At 45.8% G+C, this 17,745-nt stretch overlaps 1 protein-coding gene across 1 annotated transcript in view; it reads left to right on the top strand.

The window, feature by feature from the left end:
* EEF2K (eukaryotic elongation factor 2 kinase) overlaps window positions 1-17,745 on the top strand; it is a 64,674-nt gene that overhangs the window by 19,129 nt on the left and 27,800 nt on the right. The window contains exons 3-4 of the mRNA XM_058711970.1: window positions 13,338-13,438; window positions 16,822-16,882. Of these exons, the coding sequence (XP_058567953.1) occupies window positions 13,338-13,438; window positions 16,822-16,882 (162 nt within the window). The remainder of the gene's footprint in view (window positions 1-13,337; window positions 13,439-16,821; window positions 16,883-17,745) is intronic.

Here is a 17,745-nt window from a genome sequence, read left to right as displayed (position 1 = left end):
TTCTATTATAGGTTATTCAGCAGGTCTGACCCCTGCCCACTAAGAGCTGCATTTCCCCCCTGTTCCTTACAACAATCCAAAATGTTTCCCATTATGTGTTTGCAAAGCCCATACGGGAGGGTACCCACTTCAGTTTAGAACCAGTATAGAAGGGGCGCCTGGGTGGCTCAGTCGGTTAAGCGGCCGACTTCAGCTCAGGTTATGATCTCGCGGTCTGTGAGTTCGAGCCCCGCGTCGGGCTCTGTGCTGACAGCTCAGAGCCTGGAGCCTGTTTCGGATTCTGTGTCTCCCTCTCTCTCTGCCCCTCCCCTGTTCATGCTCTGTCTCTCTCTGTCTCAAAAATAAATAAACGTTAAAAAAAAAAAAAAAAAACTGTTTAGAACCAGTATAGAAGAGGGACGCCTGGGTAGCTCAGTCAGAGAAGCATCTGACTCTTGGTTTTGGCTCAGGTCATGATTTCAGTTTCATGAGTTTGAGCCCCGCTTCAGGCTCTGCACTGACCGTTCAGAGCCTGCTTGGGATTCTCTCTCTGCCCTTCCCCCACTTGCACTGTCTCTGTCTGCCTCTCTCTCTCAAACAATAAAAAAATAAAAAAAAACAGTATAGAAGTATTTGTACAAGTGTTCAAGTTTGCATATTCAAAGATGTTGCAGTATTGTTTGTAATAAAAAAATGGACATAGCTCAGAGGTCTATCAAGAGGGGCTTATTTAAATGATAAACCATGGTCCTAAGAGAATAGTGTATTTACATTAAAACAAAGATGATGTTGGGGAGCCTGGGTGACTCAGTTGGTTGAGCGGCCGACTTCGGCTCAGGTCATGATCTCACCGTCCGTGAGTTCAAGCCCCGCGTCGGGCTCTGTGCTGACAGCTCGGAGCCTGGAGCCTGTTTCGGATTCTGTGTCTCCCTCTCTCTGACCCTCCCCCATTCATGCTCTGTCTCTCTCTGTCTCAAAAATAAATAAACGTTATGGGGCGCCTGGGTGGCGCAGTCGGTTAAGCGTCCGACTTCAGCCAGGTCACGATCTCGTGGTCCGTGAGTTCGAGCCCCGCGTCAGGCTCTGGGCTGATAGCTCGGAGCCTGGAGCCTGTTTCCGATTCTGTGTCTCCCTCTCTCTCTGCCCCTCCCCCGTTCATGCTCTGTCTCTCTCTGTCCCAAAAATAAATTAAAAACGTTGAAAAAATAAATAAATAAATAAATAAACGTTAAAAAAAAACAAAAAAAAAAACAAAGGTGATGTTTATATGTCATTTGATTTGAAAACTGTGCCAAGATGTGTATATATATATTTGGAGGGAAAATCCATGAAAAGCAGAGGGATAGTAATGGGTCTATAATTAGCACAAAAAATGTTAGCTATTTTTATTTTTATACACTGCTACGTAAAAAAGCAAGCTGAAATATAATACGATCTCACATTTATCCAAAAAACTATACACACATCTTAGTATTTGCATCGCAAAAACTGCTGGAAGAATTTGCACCCAACGGTTAACGGTGATTCTCTCTGGGGGAGAGGATGCCACTATGGGAGACTTTATGTTATATATATTTTTAAACATTTGGGACTTTTTTTTTAATGTTTATTTATTTTTGAGAGAGAGAGAGAGAGAGAGAAAGCAAGCACAAGGGGGAGGGGCAGAGAGTCGGGAGAGAGAGAGAATCCCCAACAGGCTCCACGCTGTCAGCACAGAGCCCAATGCGGGGCTTGAACCCATGAGCTGTAAGATCATTACCTGAGCCAAAATCAAGAGTCAGAAACTTAACCGACTGAGCCACACAGGCGCCCCAAACACTTGGAATGTTTAAACCACACCTATGTATTACTTGTGTGCAGAAGAAGGTGTTTTTAGAAGAAAAATAAAGCAAAACATCCAGATCACCTCCCCTCCCTCAAACAAACAAAGTAATAAATAGCCCCTCCGTAAAACTTCTACGAGGCATAGTTCAAAATCCTCACCGAGGATGGGAGTGCTTGTGGTCCCCAGGGACCCTTCTGGGCTCTGTTCACCCCACACTTCTGCCTGCTCCTGCAATAGGCTTCCCTTTTCATGCCTCAGCCTGAAACCTCTTTAAACTGATGGTTGATCCGGTCTGTTAAAATGATTGTCCTGGCTCCCTCAGGATGTGTGGTTTAAGACACCCTGCCCTGGCTATCTCTTGTGCATTCCCTGGGGATCATAGGAGACCTCTGTGTGTGTCTGTTATCCTCTGAGTCAGCTGCTGCCTCCAAGGCTAGGGACTGTGTCTCATTGCACTTCTCATTCCCTATACTTGGTAGAATGACCATTTATGGACAAGACTGTGCCCCTTCGTTGCCCACCGTCCTAGGTAACTGAAAGCAGGCTCTGTGGTGTTCCTGTGGTCTGTGGCAGCTTCAGAGGGGGACAGCAGCTCAGTTTTCCAAACTTCACTAGTGCTGGCGCTCCTCAAAGCTAATGTGTTTTTGTTTACTGTTGACATGGCAACCTGGCTTGTTCAACAAAAATGGCCACCTGGAGTTCCTCCAGAGAGGCACCACCCTGGCAGGTACCGGGCATGTATTGTGAACAGTCCAGTTCTGTCACTGCCTTCTGCCTAGTTCCCCGGAGGGGTGTGTGTGGGGGGTGTGTGGGGGGGTGGCGGAATCTTTAAGGGGGCCACCCTGTTGATAGAATATCAGGCAGCCAAGCAAGGATATTTATAGAGTTTACTATAACATGGGAAAGTGCTTCTGCTCTGGAGTTAAATTTAAATAGCAGAATATACAGTACAGTTATAGCTTTGTTAAAACACACTTGCACATGCATGCACACACATACACACACAGAACAAAAGTGTGGAAGGAAGTATATCAACACACCAGCCGGGATTGCCTTTGGATACTAGGAGTGATTGTATTTCCTTTCTACTGCTCTGTCATTTCTCCCCTTTCTAGAATAAGCATATGTGTTTTTAATTTTTTAATAAAGTGGGAAATTTGATTTTAAGAAGTTGTTCTCCTGGTCTGGGAGTATCTTGGGGATCAGTCTATATCAGCACATATAGATCACCTCTTTTTTTTTTTTAAGTGAATTATGTTCCATCACATGATGTTCATGGATTTATTTAGCCACTCTGCCTCTTGGGGACACTTTCATTATCCGCACCCCCCCGCTCTTTTTTTTGCTTACAAACAGTGCTGTAATAAATCTCCTTGTATGTATAGCTAAGGAAACTTTAAAATGCATATATTTCAGCAGTGCTGGGTGGCTCAGTAGGTTGAGCGTCAGACTTCGGCTCAGGTCACGATCTCATAGTTTGTGATTTTGAGCCACACATCGATTTGGGATTCTTTCTCTCTCTTCCTCTCTTTCAGCCCTTCCCCCACTCGTGCTCTCTGTCTCGGAATAAATAAGTAAACTAAAAAAATAATTACTATAAAATGCATATATTTTATAATATGTAAATAATATGTATACAAGGTAAAGAGAATTCACACTGTATCAGTGGAATAGTGAAAAGTCAGCCTCCCACCTGCTTCCCTTAGGGATGTCCTTCCAGAAATGTTCCTTGCCTATATACACATCTATATGTATATGGCCCTCCCCCCCCCCCCGTTTTTTATGGAATTGTTAGCTGCCTGCAGACCTGTTTTGCGCTCCTGTGGCTGTCTTCCCACATTGGCACGTATGAGCTGGCATCAGCTAGTACTTGTATAACAGCCACTCTGGGCTGGGCAGGCACTGCCCTGCACTCTTTATTCATTTAATCTACACGGCAGTCCTGTAAGGATGGGCGTTTTGCAGACAGTAAACTTGAGGCTCTGAGATCTTTTTTTTTGTTAAAAAAAATTTTTTTTATATTTATTTATTTTTGAGAGAGAGGGAGAGACAGAGCATGAGCAGGGGAGGGGTAGAGAGAGAGGGAAACACAGAATCTGAAGCAGGCTCCAGGCTCTGAGCTGTCAGCACAGAGCCCGACGTGGGACTCGAACTCACGAACTGCGAGATCATGACTTGAGCCTAAGTCGGACATTCAGCCGACTGAGGCACCTAGGCGCCCCTGAGGCTCTGAGATCTTAATCACTTGATGCTTGTCGTGATGGCAGCATGGTGCAGCTTAGTTTGTTGTTTTGTAATGGCTGAATATCATGTCTGGAAGCCCCATAATATACTGAGTCAGTCCCTCATGGATGGACTGGAAGGTCGTTTCCAGTCTTCTGCTACTACAAACATCTCTTCCTTAAACATCTTTGTGCATATGTCCTTGTGCCCAAGCAGGGTGCACCTGCCAGATAAATCCCCAGAGGTGGATGTTTAAGAACACAGCTGGACATTGGCGGCTGTCCTTCAAAGAGTCTGCACCAATGTCTGTCCCCACGCTGTATGGGCACATCTGCTTCCCACGCCCTTGTTGGTGGACTTTGGTGATTACACATCTTTTCAGCCCACCAAGGGTGGCTCTAACAGCTTGGTCAGAGGCAGCGATTACCCCAGAATGAGACGGACATGCCAGCCTTTGATGACTCACTGGGAAGAGAGGCATCCCTGTCCATCTGAGCCCCAGGAAGCCCCACCCTGGCAGCTTTGGGCTTCTGTCCCTGACTAGTGACCACAGGAAGCTCTGTGCACACCCAGAGGTGATGAACATTTTGGGGCTCTGCCCACTGCTTTGAGAATGCAGAATCAGACAGGGAAGGTTAGGCATCCGGTGTCCACAAAGCTTTGGACTTCTAGCAAGATGAGGGCCTGCTAGGCAGATGAAGGAAAAAGAGGGTGACAATGGCAGTGGGCAGGAGGCCACCCAGTGACCTGCTGTCTGAAAAACAGGATGAGGCTGAGGAGATTCAAGCCTGACCACAGGGACTCTTCTTTCTGAAGTCTGTGCATGGGCTAAAATGCTCAAATCCAGGGCGCCTGGGTGACTCAGTCAGCTAAGTGTCTGACTCTTGGTTTCAGCTCAGGTCATGATCTCATGGTTGATGGGTTCGAGCCCCGCATTGGGCTCTGCACTGGCAGTGTAGAGCCTGCTTGGGATTCTCTCTCTCTCTCTCTCTCTCTCTCTCTCTCTCTCTCTCTCTCTGCCCCCTCCCTGCTTGTGTGCTCTCTCTCTCTCTGAAAATAAATAAACATTAAATATATATATATATATATATGTATATATACATATACATATATATATATACACACATATAAAATGCTCAAATCCTTTATGGAAATGTGCTGGGGTACAGGGGCTCCCTTCTTCAATTTTACTTTATGTTTTTAGCAGCTTCATTGAAATATGGTTCATATAACATACAGTTTAACCATTGAAAATGTCCAATTCAGCAGCTTTAAGTATAGTTATTCAATTTTGCATCCACATCACCACAATCAATTTTAGCCTGTTTTCATTAGCCCTGAAAAGAAACCCCGCATCTATCTCTCAGCCATAACCCGCAAGCATCCCCATCCCACCCAACCCCTGCAACCACTAATCTGCTTTCAGTCTCTATGGATTTGCCTTTTCTGGACCTTTCATATAAATAGGATTCTGTGACATGGGGTCTCTTGTGTCTGGCTTCTCATTGCAGTGTTTTCAAGATTCATGCATGTAGAAGCATGCGTCAGTGCTCATTTTTTTATTGCCGAATACTACCCAGTGCATGGACATACCACATTTTATTTGTTCATCTGTTGACGTGCCTTGGGGTGGTTTCTCCCTTTTGGCTTTTGCAAATAATGCTACATGAATTGCTGTGTGGATGCATGTTCATTTCTCCTGGGAGTGAATTGCTGGGTCACATGGTCGTACTCTATGTTTGGCTCTCCTTTTTACAAAAGAGCAAGGAACTTGGGGTTTGACGGGCTTGGTCTGAGTTTGGGGTCTGCCGGTTCCTGGCTGCTGCAGGTCTATAGGCAAGTTACCTCCTTGCTCTTGGAGCCTTGGGCTTTTCTCCAGTAGACTAGGGAACTGTCCTACCTGCCTGGCTGCCCTTCACAAGACTGCCATGAGGTGCAGGCTGGGATTCTGTCTGGGAAGGTAGCTTCCAGGGGGCAAGGGCATTATGCCACCCTCGGGGATGTTACTGCATTGCTGATTATTATTTCCATCCTTCCCATCCTTTCTTCTCTAACCCTGGCTCTGAATCCGACTGGTCGGGGGAGACCAGCTGCAACTATTCCTTTTGACAGAGAGATTTGTTTAGGACTTTTAGCTATGTTTCTTTGGCAGTTACTTGTGTGATTCCTTATGGAAGTAATCCATGTTCCTTGCAGAAAACAGCGAAAGTGTAGATATAATTGCTCTTAAGGTCTTAGTGTGTATTTTAGTCTTTTCTGCATTTCACTATAAATATAGACTTGACTAAATAAATAGGGACTTTTATTGCATTATGTATCTATGTCTTCAGAAACCAGTTTTTCTTGGCAAACAAGAGATGGTGCATATCTTTCCATATTAGTAAATGTGGATCTAGTTCATCTTTTTTTCTTAATGGCTCCATGGCAGCCTGGATGTGCCCCAGTTCCTTTAAACATTTCCTCCTGTGGGATACTTAGACGGTTTCCAGTTTTTTGCTGCCATAGCCAGTGCTGAGATCCACGGAAATTGCATGAAACCTCTAAATGCATGTGGTTCAGAGTGGGACAGGCACATAACACTTCCCTAGCGAAGTGGCCTCTTCCCTAGTAAGCAAGAAAACTTCCCCAATTCTTCCTGCTTCTTTTATATGTCCTTGGGTGTAGCTTAACCCTTTACTGCCAACCAGGAGGGGCGAGTCAGGCTGACACAGAGATACAGACAGTTCTTGGAGTCTACAGAAAGGGACATGGGAAAAGACATTTTATAATGTCCACTTGGGGAGAAACAGTTGATGTTTCAGGGAGGATTTAGGCAGCTTCAAGATGCTTCCTCGTGTAATATCCAGAGGCCTTGATTGCTGTGTTGGGTGATAATAAGAATAGCAATATAAAAACAGGACCAACAGTAATAACATCCTATGTGCCAAAGAAATTGCAAACACATACCCCAGCCCCACTCCTGGCATATTCCAGGAAATTTGTTGTTGCTGTTTGTTACTTTTATTATGATTATATTTATTTTTATTTTGTACTCTCAGTCTTTGAGGAACCAAAGTTTTTTCTGATCTCTAGGCAGGGTTATATTTTCCTTTTTAGGAAATCCCCTTGGCCTGCCCATTCTGTGTAAGATCCTGCACCAACAACTGAATTCGGATATTTTATTTTATTTTATTTTATTTTTATTTTATTTTTTTCGGATCTTTAGAACTAGAGAATGCTAGAGTTGGCAAGGCCTTAAGAATCACCTAACCCAGTGATCTTTGTTAACTTTGACTTGTAAGTGCAATACCTGAAGGGTATTCAATATGTTAATATTCTCGTAGTAAAAAAATGCAAACAACATAGGTAAACCTATCCCCCAGAGATAACTGTTTTTTATCATTTTGGTAGAAAACACTTTTCAGACCTCTTTTATGCACTTCTATGTAAAGATACACTATGTGTATATGTACAGACACACACATCCTTAGAAATCCATAATGCTGGGGAGCCTTGTTGGCTCAGTTGGTTAAGCGTCTGACTCTTGATTTTGGCTCAGATCATGATCTCACGGTTCATGGGATGGAGCCCTATGCTGACAGTGCTGAGCCTGCTTGACATTCTCTCTCTCCCCATCTCTCTGCACCTCTGCACGCACACTCTCTCTCTCAAAATAAGTAAATAAACTTAAAAAAAAAAATCCATAGTGCTGATTTGTGGGTTTCCTCCACCAGTAAATGGTGTCATACTGCTTGCATTATTCAGCAACTTGCTTTTTACCTTCTAAACAATAAGTCGTAGAGTTTGTCCATTCAATATCTTAATCTGTTTTTTTTTAAGTTTTTTTTTTTTTTAGTAATTCCTATACCCAACATGGAGCTTGAACCCACGACCCCTGAGATCAAGAGTTGCATGCTTTTCCGACTGAGCCAGCCAATCCCAATACCTTGATCTTCCTAATGGCTGCATTCTAGTCTGCCAGGTGTATGGAATCATCCCCCTGTGGACAGGCAGGTTGTCGGCAATGCCTGAGCGTTATATAGCATTATAAGCACGGACCCATCTTTAGGTTACTCACCTGTGCACACCAGAGTAGGTGATCCACATGGCTGGGTCACAAGTCAGTGAAGGTACTGACAGATGCCTCTCAAAGGTGGCAGTACCTGCTTCCACCCCCTCAGTGCCTGAGAGTACCCATTCCTCAGGTATCCATAAACACCTGTTTTTCTTAGCCTGATGGATAAAATAGTACACCGGTGATTTGCAGCTCATTACAGGGCTGTTGAACTGTAATGAGCATTACAACCTCAGTGAGCCCCTATTTCTTTTCTTTTTTTTAAGATTTATTTTTTTGAAAGAGAGAGTGTGCCTGTGCACGCGTGGGGGAGGGGCAGCAGGAGAGGGGAACAGAGGATCTGAAGCGGGCTCTGTGCTAACAGAAGAGAGCCTGATGTGGGGCTTGAACGCATGAACCATGAGATCATGACCTGAGCCGAAACCAAGAGTCGGAGGCTTAACCAACTGAGCCACCCAGGTGCCCCAGTGAGCCACTTGCTATTTCTTTTTTTTTTTTAATTAAAAAAAAATGTTTTTTTAATGTTTATTTACTCTTGAAGGAGAGAGATAGAAAGTGAGTGGGGGAGGGGCAGAGAGAGAGGGAGACACAGAATCTGAAGCAGGCTCCAGGCTCTGAGCTGTCAGCACACAGCCCGATGCGGGGCTCGAACTCACGATCTGTGAGATCACGATCTGAGTGAAGTTGGTTGCCCAGCTGACTGAGCCACCCAGGCACCCTGCCACTTGCTATTTCTGAAGAGAATGTGTCTACCCCAGGAAAAAAGTTGGCCACTAGGAGTCAAAACATTCTTCATTGTCTTTTGTAAACAAGGAAATGGAGGTTCCCCAGTTAGTCAGCCCTGGGTAGGAACCAGAGTCCAGGGAACAGATCTTAGTACAAGACCTTTTATATTGTGCTTTTAAAAAAAAGTTAGTTGCACTAAACCCATCTGTTGCCAACAAGGTGTGGCGTGATTCTTTTCTGGGTTTGGAAAAAAAGGTCGTTTGATCCTGTGAAATAACGTGTTCTCAAATTCTGAAATACTTTTTTTCTAGACTATTTTTTCAGTTGGAGCCATAGCCTCTAACCAGGAGGAAATTTTTTTTAATTCTTATTTATTTTTGAGAGCGGGGGGAGGGGCAGAGAGAGAGGGAGACAGAGGATGTAAAGCAGCTCCGAGCCATCAGTGCAGAGCCCAATGTGGGGCTCGAACTCACAAACCACAAGATCATTGACCTGAGCCAAAGTGCCAAAGTCAGACGCTTAAACCGACTGAGCCACCAAGGTGCCCCCAGGAGATAGCTTCTGTTGATACTCCTCATTGAATGGGGAATTGGGGGAGCATTTGAGTCACCAGTTAAGAGAGGCGCAGTTGGAGAGGCATATGTCACAGGTAGGGAATGGGGCACTTGTCCAGACAGGCTCAGAACACTATAGCTTCCTTGACAGGCAGGGGTCAGAGTCTATCTCTTCCATTCACAGCAGCTGGAATATGAGAGGGACAGTGGCACTTTTTTGTTAAGTACAGAGATTCAGGAACTGTTTTAATTACAAACATGTCTGCTGCTGGGTTATTTATAACAGGGAAGAATAGTAACAAGCTCAAAGTCTGACAGCGGAGATCCACAGGTGAATGGTTAAGTCAATAATGACAAACCCATACAATGGATTACTTAGGCAGCTGTTACAGCTAACTTGTAAATTCATGAAGTCACGTTTGTGTTTAAAAATGTAAGTGACGTGCAGGGAGCGCCTGGGTGGCTTAGTTGGTTGGGCGTCGTACTTTGGCTCAGGTCATGATCTTGCGGTTCATCAGTTCCAGCCCTGCATCAGGCTCTGTGCTGACAGCTCAGAGCCTGGAGCCTGCTTCGGAGTCTATGTGTGTGTGTGTGTGTGTCTCTCTGCCCCTCCCCTGCTCACACTCTTTTACTATCTGCCTCAGAAAAAAATAAACATGAAAAAAAAATTTTTTAATGTAAGTGATGTGTCCTCAGCCTCTTGGAGTATAATTTTGGAGAAACTTTTTGGAGGAGAACTCCAAACTTGTACGTTTTAAATGTGATCCAGCAATTACACTTGCAAGAAATATGTCCTACCGAGATCTTGCACAATCGCATAAAGATTTAGATGCGAGGGTGTTCACTTCAGGACTGTCTGTACTAGGAATTATTGGAGAGAATACAAATATTACAAATATCCATCCACTGAGGTTGGAGAAATATCTTAAGGTACATTTATACATTATATGTCTTAGAACTATAGAAGGGAAATGGGGTCAACCGAGCCTGCCTGTACAAATGGCATGGAAAGACGTCCAAGGCCCTGTGGTAAGTGGAGAAAAGTAAGGTGCAGAACGGAACAGGAGGCCCTGACCCGATGCTAAATTCATGTGTTAACAAATGCATCAGAACAAACTTGCAGACTGTCTACATCAGCTGTCAACTGTGGTTTTCAGAGCAACAGGTCAGAAAGAACTTCCACTTTCTACTTCACATTCTGTAGTCCCTGCGGTTTTTTACAGTAAGCAGATCAGACATTTGGAATCCAGAAGATAATCCAGATCACTAGATAAAGTACCATGTCTCATTGGCCCACTCTCCTGAAAGGCTGTAAATTGTATTTACAGTGTGATTCCAGTCTTACAAAACATGCATGGGAAGGATCTGGAAAAGAACACATCTGAAGCATTGACGGTCGTTGCTCTGGGTGGGTGACATGTGGTAGATTTGAATTTTGTCTTCTCTGTTTTCTAAGCATTTTTGTTAAGCATGAATTAGCTTCCAAATTGGAAGAAAGAAATTCTGGCCTTGATTTTTGGACTTTGCAGAGAGGGAGCCCTGGCCTGTTCGGCCCGTGTGTGTGTGTGTGTGTGTGTGTGTGTGTGTGTGTGTGTGTGTGTATGTGTGTGTGTGTGTGCGCCTTTCTCCTCAGAGCAGGATCCCAGCCATGAGGCTCAGGCCGGGGCCATGCTTGGGGTGTTGTCCTGTTTGGGCCTGAGTCCATGGGATGCTGAGCTGGTCCCAGTGGCTGAGGGGTACTGACGATAGGTGAGGAAATCTAGAGTTGCTGTTCCACACCCAGTGTTCAGGCCACCATCCAGCACCCTCCCTGTGGCTCAGGCCTCTGGCTTGGGAAGGAGTTTTGGTCTCACCGATTCGTAATGAGGCTGCAGGGCAGAGCTTCAGTTTCTTCAGAGGAAGAGGGAGATTGCTACCCAGTGTGGGTGGAGGAGTGTTTGGAAGAGACAGGAAAGGATTCCACCTTGGGATTATAAAAGCAATAAAATGAGCTTTTTACTATTATTTTTTAAAGTAATCTCTACACCCAGTGTGGGGCTCAAACCCACAACCCCTGAGATCAAGACTTGCACGCTGTACTGACTGAGCCAGCCAGGTGCCCATAAAATGAGGTTTTTAAAACAAAAAACGAGGGGTGCCTGGGTGGCTCAGTTGGTTAAGCGTCTGACTTTGGCACAGGTCATGATCTCACAGTTCGTGGGTTTGAACCCCATGTCAGGCTCTGTGCTGACAGCTCAGAGCCTGGAACCTGCTTTGGATTCTGTGTGACCCTCTCTCTCTGCCCCTCCCCCACTTGCACTCTTTTTCTCTCTCTCTCTCTCTCAAAAAATAAGTAAATTTTTTTTTAATTAAAAAAATAAAACAAAAAACAGGGTTGTGTCATGATACTGTTGAGAATCAGCCTTATCTCCATAATATCATCCTTCCCAGTGAGTACCCAAAAGCCCTGTTTCTCGACAGGTTTTAAAAGTTTGGGGGGACATTTTTGGTCCCCACAATGATTCAGGGGCACTAAGGCATTGAAAAGGTGGAGGGCTTGGGGTGCCTGGGTGGCGCAGTCGGTTAAGCGTCCGACTTCAGCCAGGTCACGATCTCGCGGTCTGTGAGTTCGAGCCCTGCGTCAGGCTCTGTGCTGATGGCTCGGAGCCTGGAGCCTGCTTCAGATTCTGTGTCTCTCTCTCTCTCTGCCCCTCCCCCATTCATGCTCTGTCTCTCTCTGTCCCAAAAATAAATAAAAAACGTTGAAAAAAAAAATTAAAAAAAAAAAAAAAAGAAAGAAAAGGTGGAGGGCATGGATGGTAAAAGTTTGAAATGGGCAGAACAGTTCTGTGCAATGAATTTTCCTGCATCCCCAGGACCTTGGAATGTCTCATGGGAATCTGTTCTGAGCCCAGAACTTAGCACAGTGTTTACATAAAGGCAACATATCTTTGGCATGGTTGGAGATATTCTGAGTTTAGGAAGGTTATGTTGTCTATGATTTTCATTTAGAGTGGTAAAATGGGGCATATTTATGATTTATACAGTATTTATAAAAAGGTGACGTTGGCCCTGATAGGGTCCACGATTCCCACCAGTAGGTAAGTGCAGTCACTTGGAAGGGCTGTTGAGCATTTTAAGTGGATAAAACCAAAATACATTTAACCAGTCCCCACGGATGGACATTTGGGTTGGATTTGGTTTTGCACACAGCGACGCTTTGTATATATACATTTGCAGGTTTGTGTTTGTATTTCTCTAGGACACATTTCTCGATGTAAAATTTCTGGGTCAGAATAAAGGAATTCATATTTTTTCATCTCAGTACATTGCCAGGTTGCCTTAAGAAGACGTTTAGACCATTAACCGTTTGTGAGGGCACCTGTTTCCCCTACATACTGGCCCGCACTAATTATTAGCAGCCATTAAAATGCTTGCCAGTCCGAACAAGGGGGGAGAAGGGGATTGGTGTCTTATTTTTATTTTCAACTTTTTGGTTGCAGGTGAAGCAGTGTGTGTTTTCCTCTGTGTATTGTGTTTCTTCTTTGGTTTCATGGTTAAGATATGTTACTTCTCATGTGCCTGGGTGGCTCGGTTGGTTAAGTATCCGACTCTTGATTTCAGCTCAGGTCATGATCTCATGGTTCATGAGATTGAGCCCTGTGTTGGACTCTGTGCCTGCTTAGGATTCTCTCTCTCTCTCTCTCTCTCTCTCTCTCTCTCTCTCTCTCTTTCTCTCTCAAAATAAATAAACTTAATTAAAAAAAAAAAAAAAAGATGTCACTTCTGCCCACAGGAAGGCCATGCCCGCTTGAGAAAAAATAGGGTCTTTTGGGAACTTGGTTCCCAAAGGATGATAGCTGGGAGTACTTCTCTGTCACTGATGCTGTCCGCCTCCCCAGAGGTGGGAGACACCTAGGAAATCATAGGGTGGGAGGTGGCTAGACAGCCCTGCCCCAGAAGGCCCTGGTCTAACACTTCCCTTTGCCTTTTGCAGGAAGCTTGGAAGCATGCAATTGAGAAGGCCAAGCACATGCCTGACCCCTGGGCCGAGTTCCACCTGGAGGATATTGCCACAGAATGTGCCACACGTCACAGGTTGGCAGCTCGTCTGAGTGTGTTCTGTGGCCCCAGGCCTCAAGGAGTCCTTGGGGGTATGGGTCCTGCTTCTGCTCATAATCACTGAGGCCTACATACCCTTGGAGGTCAAGGAGAAGGACATAATGATAGTATCTGCCAATATTTGAGCATTTATGCGTGCTTATGGTGCTGTGCATTATCTCATCTCCTCTTCAGTGTGGTCCTGTAATGTATGTATTCGTCAGGCAAGGCTGAACATGCTGCTGTAACAAATATGTCCGGGGCTCAATGCAGCAAAGGTATACTTCTCACTTGAGTAAAGCTGGGTGAGAGCTCCAGGACCCTGGGGCTGCTCAGGGATCCAGGCGACTCCCGTCTTGTGGTTCCACTGCCCCACCATGTGGTCCCTACAGTTGCCACCAAAGGGAAGGAGAATGCATGGAAATAGCATGCCAGCTTTTTGATGACTTGGTCCCAGGAAGATTAATAAAATAGAGCTATGAGCATATAGATTTCCTATTCGAAAAGTCAGGGGGAGAGAAGAGTTATTTCTGGGGGTATCAAGAAGAAAGAAAAGAGCAAAAACCACAGACTACCACCAGATAACTATGACAACAGTAGCCCTTATGTATCGAATCCATGTGGCAGGCACTGGTTGAAGTCCTCTATATGTATTTACTTATAAAAAAGCCTGGAATATGAATCATGTCAGGCATTTGGGACTACACTGAGAATCTGATGACAGCCATCTCGGAAAGTTGCACACATATGTCTAATTTTGTTCATAATATTAGAGGGCCCTGGACCTGCCCTGGAGCCAGCCTCCCCACCCCACCCCATCCCGTGACCCCTGTGGACCCCTCCAGTCTGAATCCTCTAAGCCAACTCCCTGACTTCCCATAATTTTCCCAGGGGAAATAGAGGTTTGCCCAGGGTCACCTAGGTAGTTAATAAGCTAACTTTCTGACTCTCAGTTCAGTGTCTTCCAGTTAGTCAGAACACTGTCTCAAATGTAGGTGACAGAAACCCAATTCACAGCATTAAGCATGGAAGGGGATGTTTGGCTCATGCATGTGGACTTCGGGCATGGCTGGTTCCAGATGCTCCAAGGGTGCGTTGCACTTTGACCTCAGATAGCCTTTCTTATATCAGTGGAACAGATATTCCCTGAGAGCCTCACATTTCATTTCACCCAACAGAAGAGCATCTTTTCTTTCGTGAATTTTTTTAAACAAAAGTTCCATAATGGAATGCCATTGGCCTGGCTTTGGTTATATGGCCTTCTCTGAACCAGTCTTGTGCCAGGGAGCTTTGCTCTGATTCTGATATGTCTAGATCACATACCACACAGACAGGCAGAAACAACGTAGTCCTTTATGTCTTTCCGCACCATGTCCCTGCTCCCACCCTGTGAGGAGATGGCTCTGAGCCTGGCATGCCCTTCCTCCCCACCCCTGGAGGCCCACTTCTTATCAGGCACTGGGGGCTGTGCTGGCAGCCAAGGTCAGCATTGTGGGGACCCTAGTAGGGCAGGGTATGGACTCTGTTCCTCCCTGCCTATAAGGCCAGTGGTGACTGGTTGGTGACACATAGCCTCCAGGCTGAAGACACCAGGCGACCCAGGGAAACCCCTGGGAACACAGGCCGCACATGCTGGGCCGGCTCTGTGTGTCCCAGAGCTCCTTGGGGACCAGGGACCAGGCCACACTGTTTATTTCCTAACTGAAGTGACTGCCGGCAGAGGGAGCTCAGGCATTGATGGCTGGAGTCTCTGGGCAGTTTCTAAACTGGAAGGCTTCCTCCTCTATTCCTGGTTTTTCAAGAGTACTGGTGCAGGCTACCTCTTTATTGGGACAGATTCCCTGTTGACTCAGGCCGGTTAAGAGCAGGGTTCCAGCTGAAACTGACCTGGGTCTGATCCTGGCTCTCTGGCAAGTTCCTCACCTCTCTGAGCCTCGGTTTCCCCACCTGGAAAATGGGCACAATAATTGTGCCAATCTCACAGAGGTGCTGCAGAGTTTAATTGAAGAGATCTGTTTAAACGCCCCACAGATAGTGAATGCTCAGTGAACTTTGAGCAACTCTGACCTTTATGCTGTCAATGGTTGTGAAGGACAAATGAGATCCTTCTGACATCCCATATCTCCCCTCTCCCTCAACTTCTGGGTGCCTCTCATCCTTCAGTGTTTTGTTTTGTTTTGTTAAGTCTACTTATCTATTTTTGAGAGAGAGAAAGAGAGAGTATGAGCCAGGGAAGGGCAGAGAGAGAGGGAGAGAGAATCCCAAGCCTACCCCTCACTGAACACAGCCCCCTCATGCGGGGCTTGAACTCACGAGCTGTGAGCTCATGACCAAAGCCGAAATCAAGAGTCAGATGCTTAACCGACTGAGCCACACTGGCACCCTCAGTCTTCAGTCTTATTTGGAAGTGAGAGTAGACTGTTTCCTTTACCTTGGTCTCTACACAGTAGTAGTAATAATCGTTATTTATTGGGCACGGTACTTGCCGCGGACGGGTTGCAAGTAAGTTGCAGCTCTAGCCAGCATCCCTTCCCCCAGCTCCAGGAGAGGTTACCTGCCAGGCTTGTCTTTCCCCATGGAGGTTTCAGGCTCTGAGAAGCCTGTTCTCTCCGAGTCTGTCCTGATGAAGGGTGGGCCAGGGAGGCCTCTGCTAGAGCTAAGAACACCTCAGCCCTAAGGGGAGGTTTTAGAATTTAGGGGTTTATTGAGCTGAGGAGCTCTCTACCAGGCAAAACTATTTGAGGCCCAGCCAGGCCCAGGGGCAGGTTTGCTGCGGGAAAGAGGATTCCTGAAAAAGGAGAGATGAAAATGTTCGAGAATCTTCTCTGTCTCTGCCGTGGGTGTCCTCCTGCAGCTCCCCCACCCCAACACACACACACACACACACACACACACACACACACACACACACACACCCCTGCCTATACCGGGACACAGGCCCAGCTACCTGGCTGAGCCTCACACAGGTGTTGTCAAGATCAAGGGCACTTCCTGTCCTGGAACACGCCATTTGTTGTGTAGACGGGCTAAAACAAGGATATTTATTTTTTCTGTCAGTTCATCCAACATGTATTTATTAAGGCTCCACCTGCACCAGACCCTGCAGTAAAGAAAATTGACATGGACCTGCCTTTGGGGAGTTACAGTCCAGCAGGGGAGCCAGATGGGGAATGAGCCCACCCACAGCACAAAAAGTGCCCAGCAACACATTGGAGAGAAAAGGGAAGGAGGCCAGTGTGTAGGGGCCTGGGAGGGTGGGAGGGCGTCCACAGACCTGACCTAGGAGGTCAGCTGGGCCTATGGGTTAAGTGGTCTTGATCCCAAGACCAGTAATAGGATCATGTGACAGACGCTGTGCCCTGGGGTGGCTCTCTCTGCAGGTACAATGCTGTCACTGGGGAGTGGCTACAAGATGAAGTTCTGATCAAGATGGCATCTCAGGTGAGCCGTCCCCATCCCAGCGACGACAGGGCTGAGTGGGGATTCTTCGTGAGCGGACTTCTGTCCCTGTTCCCTCCCCTTTACACTCACTTAATTGTTTTTACTTTGGGGCATTCTTTATATTGTCGTGTATTTATTTCATTTTTTATAACAGTTTTACTGAGATAGAATTCACACACTATGCTGCATACCCACTTTAAAGTGTATGGTTCAGTGGTTTATATAATATAGTCACAGAGTTATTCAGCCATCACCACGATCGATTCCAGAACATTTCACCATCTCTAAAAGAAACCCTGTGCTTACCCAACAGCAGCCAGCCCCCTATCTCTTCAGCTCCCCCAGCCCTGGGCAACCACTAATCTGCTCTCATCTCTGTAGAATTAACCTATTCTGGACATTTTATATATTGATCACATATCAAAAGAAGATCCTTGGCACTCTTGTCGAAAATCAGTTGACTGTAGATGTATATGTCAGTTTTCAGAAATTACAGGCCACCACCTAAACCTAAGCTGTAAAAAGTGGCTTGCAATCATCCTTTGCGGGGGGGGGGGGGGGTAAAAAAAAAAAAAGGAATAGACTAGAAAATAGAGCACTTCCTCCATTGTCAGGGGGAGGATGGTTTTGCAAAACTGTTTTTAGTGTATTACACACTCAGGAAAGGGTATGGCTTGATGAGTTTCACAAAGTGAACACAGCACATAACGAGCAGCCCCCTGAAGCCCACCTGTACCCCAGTCACTACTCCTTTACCCCAACGGTGAGCACCAATCCCGAACCTATCTCCCTGGATTCGTTTCACGTATTTGTGTATTTCCTATAAATGGAGCCACGCAGGGTGTATTCTTTTGAGTGTGGCT

Source organism: Neofelis nebulosa, chromosome 18 (assembly GCF_028018385.1).
Source record: "Neofelis nebulosa isolate mNeoNeb1 chromosome 18, mNeoNeb1.pri, whole genome shotgun sequence".
NCBI classification, from domain to species: Eukaryota; Metazoa; Chordata; class Mammalia; order Carnivora; family Felidae; genus Neofelis; species Neofelis nebulosa.
Note: the sequence above shows the minus strand (reverse complement) of the source record. Positions and strands in the feature narration are given on the sequence as shown.